A 15,409-nucleotide genomic window follows, 5' to 3' on the forward strand; every position below is an offset into this window, starting at 1 on the left:
ATATCAGTTTCGTCTTCTCTTTGACTCTATCTAAACGATCAGAGGTCACGTGATCTTTCCTTCATATAGAATGAATGAGTTTATTCCCATTAAATAATACGCCACTCTATATACACATATACGCGCGTGTATTACTTTTCACTATTTGAAGGTCAATTTAACTTGTAAGTGCTTCCTTCTGTTCATCGGTGCAAATCACATCTTCGATCATCAACCATACCCTGAGGTGGGTTTACGGTAAAACAGAATCATCGATCCTCTTTCGCTAACTTCGTACTATCAGTTATCAATTCTATGTTTCTATTTTCTAAACCTCTATTCGAAAAATATTATACATTATATAATATTAAATATATTAGTAATAAATAACGGTATTGATATAATTCATTTTTGTTCGTGATTGTACTCATTTTTTCTCTCTGTTCCATCTTTTTTAGTTTCCATCTTTCATTGCTTTTTCGTACTAATATAATTCCGAAACATTTAAATATTCCTTATTTTTAATTGCAATAACTCAGAAATTAAGATTAGAAATTACTTTTTCTCGCTATATAAATACGTAACTACATCTTATTACAAAACTTAATAAAACTGTACCCTATATACGACTATATGGACTAGCTTGTATAATTTTTTTCACAGAGAATAATAGTATAAGTAGCTTTCCAATTGTATGTATGTACATATATTTTATACCTCGTTGTAAAATTTACTGTTTCAAATCTTAGTCTTTTTCTATCATTTCGATATAAATTTTGTATTTAGCTAATGATCTATTACAATTCAAAAAATTATGCAAAATTTAAATAAAATAAAATAATTCCTTGTTCAGTTCCTATTCCCAAAATAAACAAAACATGTATGTATATTTTTCTGATTAATAAAAATTAAAATAAGAAAAAATTTAAAACAACAGGATTTTATTCCAATTTAAAAAATGCTTGATATGAATTATTATAATAAATTATCGTGGCGACAAAGCGAATATACTAAAAAAAGCTTGTAAAAAAAATAGAGGATTATAAAATAATGTGTGAGAAGGAAACAATTCTATTGGACAATAATAACAGCTTTATTTCCTCTCATTTGCCAAAGACTGAAATCACTTTGGTATTTGACGGATTGTTGGATTCGTTCCAATTTTTTCATATGTAATCGACATACGTTTTATAAAAGCACACAATTTGACAAAATGTAACCAATATACATAAAGTACATAAATTTTCCTCGTATAAAAGGTATTAAAGGTCTAATTGAAATAATTTAATTCACTTGCTGCAATATATCAATTACAAAATTCGATTATAACATTGTGTGTGAATTTATACTAAATTTAAACACATTTATTTGAACAAAATATTTAGGTTTATTGTACTGCATACTCTTATATATATTACTTTCCCTCCGTTTTTTTCTATAATATTATTTCTAAAAAACAATTACAATCAGAATTCGATGTAATCCTTCATAAATACTAGATTACAAGCCTTTCTAAAATTAATAAATATATATCTTTAAGGTATTAAGAGTACACGGAATTATATATAAAAAGAAAAAGATAACACGTGTCAACTTTTGTGCAAACTATTATTCCACTCCTATAGTTAAAAATTAAATAACTTACGAATGAACACATTATAGTGACAACAAAAGTCATGACTAAACAACTCCTCGTCTTTCCCAAGTTCTTAATTTCATTCTTAATTTGAATTATCCATTGTATAAAAACATATTTAGTCATTTTCATTCGATTAAATTAATAATAAACAGCTGTAATGAAATTCGATGACATAGCTCAAAATCAAAAATGTTCCCACTATTTACACGGCCAACATATACATATATATATTGCCAACTCTCCATGTGCTAAATTTACCTAAACTGATTAGAACACTATCGTCTTTAAGTACAAGGCATTCATGTGCAAAAATTTTTACTTAGCCTATAGTTTACATAGGCAAAATAGTAAAGGAATAAATGCCCCAAGAGCTACAAAGACTGGTAACATTACTGAGGAATCATCGATTGAATAAGGATCTGGAGTTCTGGGGCCACTTGTATGTCGACTACGAACTGTAGACTCCTCCTCATCTTCTTGTATATTGTGATATTCTTCCGGTTCTTGAGGAATCGGGCCCAACTGTGGTACATCTAAATAACATCGACATAGTTATAACATTTACTTTAGAAGCTCTTAAATATCACAAATTTAGATAATACCTTCTATATTTCCTTTTACTACAGCAATAGCGTTTATCTTTGGGTTGTCTCTGTAACCCTACAATTGATTATCAAAGGTTAATGTACTCATAGTTGGATTAAATTGTATAAATGAAAAATAAATATAAGTATAATACTTTTATAAATTCAACTCTAATTTTTCCAGCTAATATATCGGACTCTTCGTCATTGTATATTAATTTCCCAGCTTGAACTTTAAATGGAATATATTCATCATGTGCTACACCACGTCCAACTCTCTCAAAGATATCTAAGTCAGTAACAACGGTATGATCTCCATTTAATACAACATCAAACACCTAAAACATGTTTCAGAAAGCAGTACTCTGTTAAAATCATATTCAGTAATAAGAAATTATTTAGTATCACGTCGTAATTACAAAACTAAATGTTACCTTCATATTAGGAGAGTTGAAATAAACTTCACAGAACTTTAATATCATAACATAATCTCCATCCTCGCTGATTGGAATGTCATATCCAAATGTACTATGATGATATCGTTCAGTTTGGTATAAGATCTGATCAACTGCATTTACTCGTCCAATAATTAACTGCTTGCCATAATCGGATCCTGTTCCAACTTTACTCATTAAAGGATCTTTGGTATAACGAATTCCATAACTATCAGTATGTGCTTCTCCACCAGCATTTATTGCATATATTACTTCTAAACTTTGCAAACTTTGTACACAAAGTACAAATAATAACGTTGATATTGTCAGAAAATATACTTCCCATAACACAGCCATTTTTATTTATTAAATAATAATGTTCAACTGTCTCTGTGCAAAAATATAATCATAACTTCTTAAAATGATCACTAACCGGCAAATGAGGTTATATCTAAAATAGTGAGACATTTAAAGCTATCAACATGTTTATATTATACTTAAAGAAATGTTTATATTATTCGATTGAATTATATTCTGTATTGAGAAAAATCAAAGTATTACACTCTATCTGTTTTGTCAACAAATATCATTACTATTAGGTCACGAATTATGTATATGTTTCTAACCATGTATTGATATAGTCACGTTAGTTTACGTGGCTGGTGAACACATTGTTAGGTGCGCACATGAAACTGCCTTTAGTGATATGCTACAAAATATAATGTTTCATATCAATAAAGATTTAATCTCCACAAAATATACACCAAACTTTTATATTTATTTAATGGAAGACAATTTATCTGGTATAAATATATATTATTACGATTTTTCTTAAATGGTTCTTGATACATATTCTGCAAATCATCATCCTCTATAGAAACTTGGACGCCTTGTATATAAATTTCATTTAAATACTTTTATATCTTCTATATTTATAACGAAGTACTAATCATATAAGTCAATTATTCATTTCTTCTGTGAGTGAAGTAGAAGCCAAATTGTTTATGTTCTTATGAATATTATCAATGTTTTCTATGAAACTAAAACAGCGAGAATTCTACCACACAGTATACTTTCAAATAATGATTTCGTTTGTGATAAAATGTGCAAACTTTTTTATTGATATATGAATACTAACGAAACATGATTCATACCACGTTTGATACTTATATGTACCTATGTAGTTTGCCTATATTAAATTATAAAGAGAGGTAGTTTATACGTAGGTATGTGTCTGTGTCCAAGGTTATCTCAGAAACTATTCAATCGACTTAGATAATTTTTTCATTGTTGGAAAATACACAAAATTTGCTCCAGATAGATATAAGCTATATTTTATTACGTTTACTTCTCAAGGAACTGAAAAATGAGCATAATGCGATTAGATTAAATCGAAATCAGATTAAAGTAGCTTGGTTTTCTCTGCGCGATTGCGCTTTGTTTCACCGACTATTGATAGTTACTTCCTACAAATATTTCTTGAATACTATTTACTATATTGATTTCTATCACAAATGATAGTAAGCTTAGAATCGCGAAATTAAATTCATATCAGTTTTATACGGACGAAATAGTGGGCAACAATTAATATTTTTATAACCGTGGTATAGGAAAAGACACGAAGAAATATGTACTATTCATGAGAAATATGTACTATCAGATACTATTGTTGTACTATGTTGTACTATGCTCTGATCAGAGACTAACAAGAGTAGGGAGATCACCGATGCATATGAGAAAAATTCTGTCAGAAGTAGGCTTCACTTATTTCCGTCTCTAACAGTCGAACGGTCGAACGAAATTCATATTTCTTCCTCCGGTATGTTTAGTGGGAGGAACGTGTAGGTACTTGTATATATATATGATTGTGGTTTTATTATTATTATTATTAATTACGTTACAGGCCGGTAATATCGTGAACAGTATTGAACTATTTTCCACAACAAATAATATTTTTAATGTCAATATATTGATAAAAATGACACGAGTAACGTTTTTACATCCGGATCTTGGCATAGGAGGAGCAGAAAGATTGGTAGTTGATGCTGCATTATCTTTAAAAAAACAAGGTTATGAGGTTAATTTCGTGACAACTCATCACGATTCGGAACATTGTTTCTCTGAAACAAAAGATGGAACAATTCCTGTTACAGTTGTTGGAAGTTGGTTGCCCAGGCATATCTTGGGTAGATTCTTTGCACTTTTTGCTTATATTCGTATGGTGAGCTCATTTCTTAAGAAATAAGACATATGTGTATAGATGATTTTCACATACTGTGTTGTATTTTTTTCTAGATATATGCAGCTAGCTACATCGTTTTTTGTGAAAATCGACCAGACATTGTATTCTGTGATCTAGTTTCTGCATGCATCCCTATTCTTCGGTTACGAATTCCATACATAATTTTTTATTGTCATTATCCAGATCAATTACTTTCACGGCCAGAGGGTCTTAGTAAACAATTGTATCGTATACCCCTTAATTATCTGGAAGAAATAACAACTGGAATGGCACATAAAATATTTGTAAATAGTCTATATACACGTTCAGTGTTTAAGGACACTTTTAAGAGATTAACTATTGAACCTGAGGTTTTATATCCCTCTATCAATACAGACTATTTTGATAAAGCTCGAATAATACCCTTAGAAAGAGTACTTGATAAAAAGTTACCACCAAATAGTACTATATTACTATCTATCAACAGATATGAACGTAAAAAAAATTTGGGCCTAGCAATAGAAGCACTAGCAGAGCTCAAAAAGTACTTAAAAGAAGAAGAATACAAAAAAGTATATTTAATTATGGCTGGTGGATATGATAAAAGAGTTGAAGAAAATGTAGAACATTATTTGGAATTAATAGGTCTTGCTGATGAGCTAAATGTTACAGATAAAATAATATTTCTTCGTTCTCCTTCGGATATTGATAAAGTATCTATTTTATATCATTGTATGGTTTTATTATATACGCCTCCAAATGAACATTTTGGTATTGTACCACTTGAAGCAATGTACATGAGTAAACCAGTAATTGCACATAATTCTGGTGGTCCAAAAGAATCTGTTGTTTCTGGAATTACTGGATTTTTGGTTGATTTATCTGGTGATGCATTTGCTCTGAAAATAGCTGATTTAATTAAAAATCCAGAATATGTTCAGCAATTTGGTGATGCAGGCAAAGTTAGATTTATGGAAACTTTCAGTTCTGCTGCATTTAGTGCTCAATTGAACAAAACAATTGAAGACTTAATTGACAATAAGAAAGTAAAGTAAAATTGTAATTATTGAACTTTTATACATAGCAGATAAAAATTTAAATTATTACAATTTTACTATATATTCTTTATGACGTAAATTAATGAGAAAAATTAACAAAGAAATGAGAATCATATTATACGACTTTAAATTTCGTAGTAAAATATATTGATTGTATCAATCGCAATATTTTCTTAATTACCAAATTTTTAATATGTGAATTATAATTCGCTACATTATTTGCTAATATAATCATTATTTTATTTTGTGAAATCACAAAAAAGTTATGTTCCTTTTTTTCATATTATTCACTTTTTAAAATATTTTAAAATATTGAAGACTTAAGCTTAATTAATATTTTTATTTATTATATATGCGGAATTATAAATTTTTTTTATTTATTACCTATATTTATTGTGTACACAATTTATATTAAATTTAGTAAAACAACAGCAATGATCTGTCAAGAGCAGATATAAAAACCGTTTATATATACATATAAATAAATTGCGACCTATTACGTTTATAACAGGATATGAATTGAAAAATTGCTCAATATATTGACTATTATGTAATTTTAAATTAAATAATCATAAGTTTCATAATGTTATTTAACACGAATGTTTCAACAAAACTGCAATATATTATATAGTTTTCAACATAATAATCAGTATATTAATTTCATGTTATTGTCTTTCTTAAGTTGTATTTATTAGGTAAAATCTAAAAATAAGAAGTTAGTCCATTAATTGTAAACTATCAAGTTTTTCACTGGAATAAAAACCTGCTTTGACTTGTCTTCCACCGAAAAACCGTCCATTTAAATCAACCACAGCTTTAATAGCACTTTCTATTCTCTTAAATTCCACGAAGATTCTAACAGCTTCTTCTGGAGCAGCTTCTGTTACTTCATGAATAATAACACGCGCTACATCGCCATATTTCGTATTACATTCGTCTTTAACTTCAGGTTCAAGATCATCATCCACTTCTCCGGGACCAACCATATTACGTAATAATACAACCTAATTAATAATATATTTTGTAATAGAAAATGTTTTAACATATGTATTGTGTTCCTTTTGATGTATATTTTACGAAAAATATATTTACTTTTCTATACATTATGCACAAATTTACGTAAAAATTAAAAACTTCATGAAAATTATAACTTCACGAAGTAAAAATATTATTATTAAACTTGAATCTCAAATACCATACTCAAATACTAATACTACAAGACTCAAATGAAATTAATTTTTTTCTTACCTTACTCGGACATTTCATTATTTCAGTAATGCTGGGTTCTTCCGAAGGTTGTAAAGGTGGAACTTGCTGTTGTGTTGGAGGTGGAGAAACAGCAACAGGTGGTGGTGGTGGCATAAGTTGTTCTCTTTCTCCAACAATCCTTCCACCTCGTTTACTAGTTTTTTCTACTTGTAAAGCAACAGACATTCCTTGTTCCTTTTTACCAAGACCTTGTCCTTCTTTGAAACCATATTTGGCCATTATTTTTGCTGCTACTGATGATGTAGCATAACCTATACTAGTTGGTGGTCTTGGTTGTGTTGGAGGTGGAAGCTCAGAAGATTCTTGTAGGGAAGGTGGTGGTGCTATAGCTGCTCCCCCGGCAATACCTCTTGATGTAGGAGTTCTTTCCTCATCTCTTTCAGGGGGAATCATTGTACTATTCCCAGAGGAAGCCTGATGCAAATATGCACATTATTTGTAAAAATATGTGAACCACACATTCTATTTTTCTCAGTTATATATATAGTGAACTTAATATATTACCTGTGTATCTTCAAAACGTGAACTGTCTCGTCTACGTTTACGCATTTCAGTCTCTTGATCGTGTTCTCTATCACGTAAATCTCTTAGTTCTTTAACAACTTTGTCATATTCATTAGGCCACATAGGATCATATTCATTTATTACATTCCAATCAAATTCACCTCCTACTCCAATACTGCTAACAGTACCAGAAGAGAGTGGATTATTATGTGGCCCATCATCTTCTCTTTCTGTGTTCCGATTGGCTTTTGACTTTAAATCTATCACAGGTGCTAATACTGCTGTTGCTTTTCTATATTGTTCGCGTTTTGGCTAAAGATATGGTACAGCAATAATATTAAATACCACTATCATCTAGTCATTGTTATAGAAGATCACATACCTGTGTAGTAGCAGCCTTTTTTAATTGTAGTTGAGATTGTAATAATTTGATACTAGATGACCATCCAACTACTTTTTCCGACGTTCTGTGTTTGTCAAAATCGTCGTATAGAGACATTGTCTTTAATTTAATTTTTATATATTACGAATGTATTTATTAAAACATACTACACTTAACCTTAAATTATCATGTACTACTGAAGTACTAACAAACGATTGCGTACCAAACAAATACAATTTGAAACAGCTTTAAAATGTATATTATTTAATTCTGCAATTAAAATTGAAAACACTATTTAATTATAAAGTTGTACCAATTTAACATTTTTCAAATATTTTAATATTTCACACAGTGGATATACTTACTTCTCCTAGTACATACATACGTATGCGTAATCAGAATAAACGATTTTTAAGAAAAAATATCTTATACGACTTTTATTTCCACAGTTATTATTAAAGCTTAATAATTCATAGCACCTTCGCTGATCTCATGCAATTGTTTACTAGGAATATATGTACAAATACAATCAAACTTCAAGAGAGAGTTGACAAAAAATAAAAATGAGATAAAGCCGAAAAATTGTAGGTTATATTTGTAGGTTATTATCATACAGTAAAAAATTTAGGATCTAAAAAGTAGAGTAAACAAGGCCACGATATGAATATATGTATATCCAATATACAAATGTTGGCAATAATTTAATATATATTTGTTAGAAACATTAATTGTTTTAAATGATACGAATGCACTTTTAAATTGATTTTTTCAAAGTAAATGAGTATCAATATTGAAGTATAGTGTTATAACTTTTTACAGATACTCATTTTATAAATAAAATTACTATGAAACAATTACATTGAACATTATTTATCATTTATAAACATAGTTTTCATAAGTAATAATTTGTCTCAATAATGGCTTACATGAGTAAATATACTATAATATGTAATAAAAAATACGTTTTGCATATTGTATTTTCATAATTTTCTAATTTTTATTGTATGAATAAATTTATTTTTAAATACATAATATTTAGGATAACATATATTTATTGCTTATAGTTAACAACTATCAGTATTATATTTTTTATCAAGTTTTATACAAACATTATATAAAGAGACATTTATTAGAGAAAGTCTTAATATATTCTTAAAATTTTGTATCTATGTTTCTGCATTACTCCATGTGCATATTATAAAATGTGAAATTTATAAATCACGTCTTCCAATAAGCGACGGATATATAATGATCTCCATATATATAAAACATTATATATATATATATATATATATATATATAAAACATTGTTTAATACATACAAATTATTATCTGCTTTTATTACAGACCACTTATTTTTTACTTGATATACTACCAACGATATCAAAACTACAATTCTATTTTTAAAATCAATTTTATTTTATCATTTTTTAATAAGACGTAGAGGTTCGCATTTTGTATGAACTCTTTTCAAATTGAATGTAATTTTGGTGTATTCCAGCTGCATTAGGTGATTGGTTGAAATAAGTTATCAACGCAATTTCGAAGATATTGAACCAATAGATGTCGAGGTTGATCACCAGCGATATTCTGAAAATCATATTTGCCTTCTTCAATTTTGTCGGTGATTGATGTTTACACGAAAAACTATATATTTTAATAAATAATTAATGCATTATGCGATAACTAAAATGATAATTTCGGTAAAAATATTAATAAATAAATAATTTTGTTGTTCAACTTGATTACGATAGCCGCAGTAGGGGAAGTGGCGTCCATTGTTGTAACCATAGATATAAGAAGTATAGATCGCGGATAGTGTGTGAAGAAAATGAGCCTTATTGAAAAAGAGATAGAAATAAATTGCGAAGTCAACCTTTCTCTTTCTATAGGCGAAGCAAATATCCGTTAGAAAAAGAAAGAGAGAGTACGTTAAATATCTCTATCTCTTTTTCAACGAGGATCATTTTCTTTATTTGGTACCAATGGTCTATGTTTCTTATGTCTATGGTTGCAACAGAGTTTGGCGGGCAACGTAGCTACGATTGGCTGGCTGATCTTCCTTCCCGTAGTCAATGGTCGCCGCAGTCATTCGGCTGAGTATCGGTTCGAGTTTTCCCAGGAAAACAGTACTTCCCGCGGACCCATTGTTCCTGACGTGTCGGTAAAGACCAACGAGAGGAGGATTTATTGTGCGATTCCATCAAGCACCGGAGGTAAGTCGCTATGTCGTCGCTAAAGAATAATAATATATGTCGCGATAGTGGGTCCGCGGTTCTTTCTCTGTGATTCCACACGTGGTCCTCGACTTCGTTGGTTCAATTCCTCATTCTACTAGTAAATGAGGATTTTATTTCGTTTCGCCGCATCGCGGAGAAAATTTCTTTCCATCGTACGATACGGCGGGTTTTGTGCACGATCGTATATGTATACCTCGCCCTCGACGATCTTTTCTTTGGCCAGGCAAAAAAAGCGCAGTACGGCGTCAGTCTCGGATGCCATCTTCGCGCCGTGGCGTACTTGCGTACCACCACTGCAAAGTGGGGGCAAGAGAGCCACGTTGTACGATAGACGGCGATTTCTCAGGGTTTTGTACATAATGATTTGAATATTATTTTTCTGGTAGAATGTTGTCGTGTTACCTAGTATTTTTTAAATAAGAAAACTGCTTCCGCGTGCACGACGCTTCCCTCAAACACGTGCATTCTACGTACTCGTACCTAGGATGGATTGGATACACGATGCCATTTTATATTGTTATTTAAAATAGCTTATTGTATTTTTCCGAATACGTTGCCAATTGTATATTATAATTTTCCTAATATTTCGAGATTTATGATAAAGGGCGTATATTTTTGAAATATTTCCTCATCTCTTTTGCCTTTTTCTCTTTTATAACTTTTTTTAGCAATCTGGTACAGTTTTAGTATCTTGTTTTCCCCATTTTATTCTTCATTTCGTTCCATATAATATTTGGAAGATATGTATATCAATATATTGTCTAATTAGTATATACTTTTGCATTATAGATGTTTATTAGATCATTAGTGAATATGTAATAATTTAAAGTCTTTAACAAAGTTTTAAATTATATTCCATAATTATTTTAATATCATATTTTAATATCTTATTTATTGTAATATTTTAGCATTATGTTGGATTGGGTAATACGTTCTAATTTAAATACCAACATAATTTTCTCATATATGTGTGTAGCCATCTCATATCTATATATGTAATGTAATTTATATATCACTTAAAATTGAATTTACTATTAGTGTATTAAAAAGGATGTTAGTATATCAGTACATATGCATGTGTGTATATTAATATGTTGTTCAATTTTTGTTGTAGATTTATAGAAAATGAGTTCAAGTGCTTGTTATAAATGTAACCGAATGGGTCACTATGCACGGGAGTGTCCACAAGGTGGTGGAGGTGGAGGTAGAGGTGACCGTGGCCGTGATCGAGAAGGTGGCTTTGCCCGTGGTCGTGACAAGTGCTACAAGTGTAACCAATTTGGACACTTTGCACGAGAATGTAAAGAAGATCAAGACCTTTGCTACCGTTGCCAAGGTGTAGGGCACATTGCAAAAGACTGTCAACAGGTTACTATAATTTTCCAAATTTTATCTTTCTTTTCATATGTTTATGTTACTATATCAATTTTTAGCATCACATTTGTTTATTTTACATATATTAATATATTGCAAGATTTCATGCAGTATATTATCGATAAAATAATATTGTAACCTAGAATGCTTTTAACAGGGGCCTGAAATGAGCTGTTATAACTGCAACAAGACTGGTCATATGGCACGTAGCTGCCCCGAAGGTGGTAATGATTCTGGACGTTTTGGAATGCAAAGTTGCTATAATTGTAATAAAACAGGTCATTTTGCTCGTAACTGCACTGAAGTCGGAGGAAAAGCATGCTATACTTGTGGCAAGCCTGGTCATTTAAGCCGTGAATGTGATCAGGATGACAGAAAGTAGGAGATAACCGGAATCCGTGCCGCTCGCTTAACGATAAGCCGTTTACCGTCGCGCGCGCTACTACCGGGGATTGTAGCTAGGTAGGGATGTGCGAACGTATGTCTCGTTGATGCGTATAATTGCTAAAAATGAGTTTTGTCATAGTCGTTCGAATTTCCATCTCTCCATGCCCAACTCCCGGAAGCCCATTTTATTCCTAGTTTCCCTCCCCTTCTACATGTCGTTGTTCTCTTCGCAAGGGTTTTTTCTTATGATGTCTCTGTTTTTTTTTAATTTTTTTATTTTATTGCTGTTACATTACACTATACATGCGTGCGCGCGCACAAAGTACATTTACACATAGAACACATCCAGCATTACATGAATACACACTATACGATGTAATAATATTATAAACATTCGATTGAATTAGAGTAGAGACATGATGAATCCTCTGTCCCCTGACCTTCAAACTATCTCGTACGCGTATTATTTTGTGATGCAAGATGTATGGACTCTTAATATATTTCACAAAAGAAATTTTACAAGTGCAGCATTTATGACATATTTTGTCAGCTTTAGCTGATGGAATTTGAGATATTTGTTGGTAATTCATATTGAGGGAGGAAATATTATCAGCCCATTGAATTATAAATGGATAGCCGTTTGACATAAGAAAGGGATATATAATGACTATGAAAAAAATCGTAATAAATCAAATTTATGTTCCTTTCTCACATCCACGCATCTTGTATCCGGTCCTCCCTCTCGAACTCTCTAGCAACTCGAGTTAAGAAGAAAAAAAAGTTCAGAAGTAATGGGAAAGGAAGTGAACATGCCGGCCCTGAATACATATAAGTAAGGTTTAGTAACGCCAATTTTTAATGTGTAAGGATGTAATGAGGATCGTTGAATTATTATTTTATAACAGACTTAGTTTCAGACGTCAACAAAAGTTGCGCAATTGTAAGATTGTCAGTGTTTACGAGTTTATATACAGTTATACTCGAAATATCATCCTAGATTCTCATAAACCAGGGCAAAATATATATGCATTGTATGTCAGATTCTTTAAGCGAAAATGAATGCAATTACCTCGGTATGGTCGTCAATGATCATCACAACGTATATATGTATATATACATATAAACACAGAGGTCTATACAAATTTGCACATTTTGTATGTACAATCATAATTGTTATGCAGGTGGTCACCATTGTTCATATTGTCAGTGATTGTTATGAACTTTCAAAGGATGCAGTTGCACTTTGCCTTAGTATATCCTTACATATGGTGAAATATTTCGTTACTAGGTATATGTATATATATATATATGCGCATATGTGTATACATATATACATACATATGTGCCAGGAGCTGTATTTTGTACTGTAAAAAGCTAGATATACTCTGGTCGTTGCTGGTGACTAATTCCGATGATTCTCTTATTTATACATCACAGAAAAACAGGAACAAATTATATTTTCATGTATAAAGTATTAAATTAATGTTTTTTATAAGTTGTAGAACGAAATTTTATAGATACAATTTGTCTAGTAATTTTTTTTCTTGTCGAACACATTTACTGAAAATCATGAGGTGATAAAAAAGAAAAGAAAAGAAAATGTTGCGGATTTGGAAATATCTTTCCGAACATGGTACTAGCAGACTATTATGTTATTACAAGTACAAAGTATGCAAGATTTTTTCTAAAAAAAGAAAAATGAAAAAAGAAAGAAGGTGATAAAAGAAAATGAACGTGTCTAATGACAAACGAAATAGACTGCAGTTAAATTCGAGAACGGTGATGCCGTGTTTATAAATGCGAGCAGTGTTGTTGGGATATATAAATTGATTAAATCCCTAATATTTTGATTGAAAATCGTTCTACCGAACGAACGGTTCAATTTAAATTAAGATCGTTCACGGATCTATGTTTAGTCTAGGTAGATTTGGCGTGAACATGTCGTGCACGCGTCCGTTCATGTAGCCGTATAACTTTTAATGGATATTCTTTTTAAAATTATTCAGTAGACGATGACCACGAATGGCCACGTGCACTACGTGTATACAGGAAAATTGATGCTTTTACCAGCAGCGACAATGTGTATTAATGTTCAGAAGCCAGGCGTGCCTGACTTGGTGGAACTAAAGAAAAGCGCCTTGTGCGTTGTGTATCGCGTAGTAGAGGTGTCCTGCAACATTTTATACACTTAACTGTTCGGGACTTAAGCCGATCTCATACATGATTTTGGTAGTTGTAATCAGTGCACTAGTGCGTCTGACGAGATTTGGAGGATCAAAAAAATTATATTTCGCTAATGGACCGTAATGGATCTTTGGTGCTTTCATTGGATACATGAGTTGTAAAGGGACGACCGAGTAAAAATTCGTGTAAGAAAGTAATTTTGTTCTTTGTTTCTGTAACCGATATGTTATACGATTTCAATGTGTATATGCACACGGATATATAATATATATAATATATATAATATATAATATATATTTTATATATAATATATCGTGTAAGAAGAAAAATAGAGACAAAAAGAAAAGCAACCGATGTCTTACTATGTAGGATGTCGATGAAAGGGAAAGCACACTTTGAAGATATACGATTTAGATGTGAGGTTCATTGGTGGCACCGGAGGTTCAGACGAGCATTAAAAACGAGTGCGAATAGGGCACCTGCGCTTTTGTCTCTGCTACAAGACTTACGTACGAATATTGTAAAGAATACGACTGTTACAGTGTATGAACTAATTCGATCCGTGTACGGCCGAATCACGGCTCGACTTATATTAATCTATTAATACTTAAAGGAAGAAGATGAAGAAGAGGATGAAGAGGAAGAAAAAAAATAAGCTGCAAAGTAATAAAGGATTGCGGAGTATTTGAAGTTATGTTTTTAAACTGAATTTTTGAAATAGAATGTGTACGGAGAGGCAAAGACGAGATCTTGTTTTTCTTTTCTGTTCCCTATATAATGCTTATCATATGATTCCACTTACCCATTATTTCGAGGGGTATTGTTACATCTACGACTAAGGAAGTGTAGTACGATATATGGACATATGTACTTTATGTACTATTTATGTTTCGGTTGAAAGACGAGATCACTTATTAATAAAATGTAAATCTATAATTTTCCTTTTCAGTTCGTTAATCCTTTGTGTATATTACTAAACAAAATTTTTTTAAGTGTTTCATATCTTTTCGTTAACTTGTACATAGAAGTACTATAAGTATCGTAATGTTCAAATTCTCTTGTATAATTTATCAGCATGATAAATATCCAATTTATAATTTTGCATCGATTATTTGTTTATATAAATGATAATTTAACGACGTAAAATGTAGGTA

The 15,409-nt window shown here is 30.9% G+C and overlaps 4 protein-coding genes across 10 annotated transcripts; 2 read left to right on the forward strand and 2 right to left on the reverse strand.

Annotated features, from left to right (window-relative positions):
• Positions 1 to 1,053: 1,053 nt before the first annotated feature.
• LOC100740246 (malectin-A) lies at positions 1,054 to 3,601 on the reverse strand. 3 transcript variants are annotated; one of them, XM_012392834.3, is made up of 6 exons: positions 3,460 to 3,601; positions 3,263 to 3,345; positions 2,637 to 3,087; positions 2,358 to 2,540; positions 2,221 to 2,278; positions 1,054 to 2,151 (listed from the first exon to the last, which is right to left on the reverse strand). In XM_012392834.3, exons 3-6 carry the CDS (start codon positions 2,991 to 2,993, stop codon positions 1,943 to 1,945), a joined length of 807 nt encoding a protein of 268 aa, XP_012248257.1. In that variant the 5' UTR covers positions 2,994 to 3,087; positions 3,263 to 3,345; positions 3,460 to 3,601; the 3' UTR covers positions 1,054 to 1,942. The 3 variants fall into 3 exon arrangements, with proteins under 3 accessions (XP_012248257.1, XP_033180052.1, XP_033180047.1); XM_033324161.1 differs by lacking the exon at positions 3,460 to 3,601 and having other exon boundaries at positions 3,198 to 3,411; XM_033324156.1 differs by lacking the exon at positions 3,460 to 3,601 and having other exon boundaries at positions 2,637 to 3,411.
• A 192-nt stretch (positions 3,602 to 3,793) lies between these two features.
• Positions 3,794 to 6,095, forward strand: LOC100740485 (alpha-1,3/1,6-mannosyltransferase ALG2). Of its 2 annotated transcripts, none has more exons than XM_012392797.3 (3): positions 3,794 to 4,477; positions 4,540 to 4,857; positions 4,932 to 6,095. In XM_012392797.3, exons 2-3 carry the CDS (start codon positions 4,615 to 4,617, stop codon positions 5,910 to 5,912), a joined length of 1,224 nt encoding a protein of 407 aa, XP_012248220.1. In that variant the 5' UTR covers positions 3,794 to 4,477; positions 4,540 to 4,614; the 3' UTR covers positions 5,913 to 6,095. The 2 variants fall into 2 exon arrangements, with proteins under 2 accessions (XP_012248220.1, XP_033180034.1); XM_033324143.1 differs by having other exon boundaries at positions 3,794 to 4,455.
• A 497-nt stretch (positions 6,096 to 6,592) lies between these two features.
• Positions 6,593 to 8,700, reverse strand: LOC100740366 (splicing factor 45). 2 transcript variants are annotated; one of them, XM_012392819.3, is made up of 5 exons: positions 8,436 to 8,700; positions 8,071 to 8,340; positions 7,689 to 8,000; positions 7,164 to 7,598; positions 6,593 to 6,919 (listed from the first exon to the last, which is right to left on the reverse strand). In XM_012392819.3, exons 2-5 carry the CDS (start codon positions 8,185 to 8,187, stop codon positions 6,632 to 6,634), a joined length of 1,152 nt encoding a protein of 383 aa, XP_012248242.1. In that variant the 5' UTR covers positions 8,188 to 8,340; positions 8,436 to 8,700; the 3' UTR covers positions 6,593 to 6,631. The 2 variants fall into 2 exon arrangements, with proteins under 2 accessions (XP_012248242.1, XP_024227463.1); XM_024371695.1 differs by lacking the exon at positions 8,436 to 8,700 and having other exon boundaries at positions 8,071 to 8,350.
• A 1,382-nt stretch (positions 8,701 to 10,082) lies between these two features.
• LOC100740606 (CCHC-type zinc finger protein CG3800) lies at positions 10,083 to 15,001 on the forward strand. 3 transcript variants are annotated; one of them, XM_003485342.4, is made up of 3 exons: positions 10,083 to 10,286; positions 11,425 to 11,678; positions 11,842 to 15,001. In XM_003485342.4, exons 2-3 carry the CDS (start codon positions 11,436 to 11,438, stop codon positions 12,064 to 12,066), a joined length of 468 nt encoding a protein of 155 aa, XP_003485390.1. In that variant the 5' UTR covers positions 10,083 to 10,286; positions 11,425 to 11,435; the 3' UTR covers positions 12,067 to 15,001. The 3 variants fall into 3 exon arrangements, with proteins under 3 accessions (XP_003485390.1, XP_012248156.1, XP_012248152.1); XM_012392733.3 differs by lacking the exon at positions 10,083 to 10,286 and adding an exon at positions 10,540 to 10,657; XM_012392729.3 differs by lacking the exon at positions 10,083 to 10,286 and adding an exon at positions 10,552 to 10,662.
• Positions 15,002 to 15,409: the final 408 nt, after the last annotated feature.

This window comes from Bombus impatiens, unplaced genomic scaffold (assembly GCF_000188095.3).
Source record: "Bombus impatiens unplaced genomic scaffold, BIMP_2.2 scf_0051, whole genome shotgun sequence".
NCBI classification, from domain to species: domain Eukaryota; kingdom Metazoa; phylum Arthropoda; class Insecta; order Hymenoptera; family Apidae; genus Bombus; species Bombus impatiens.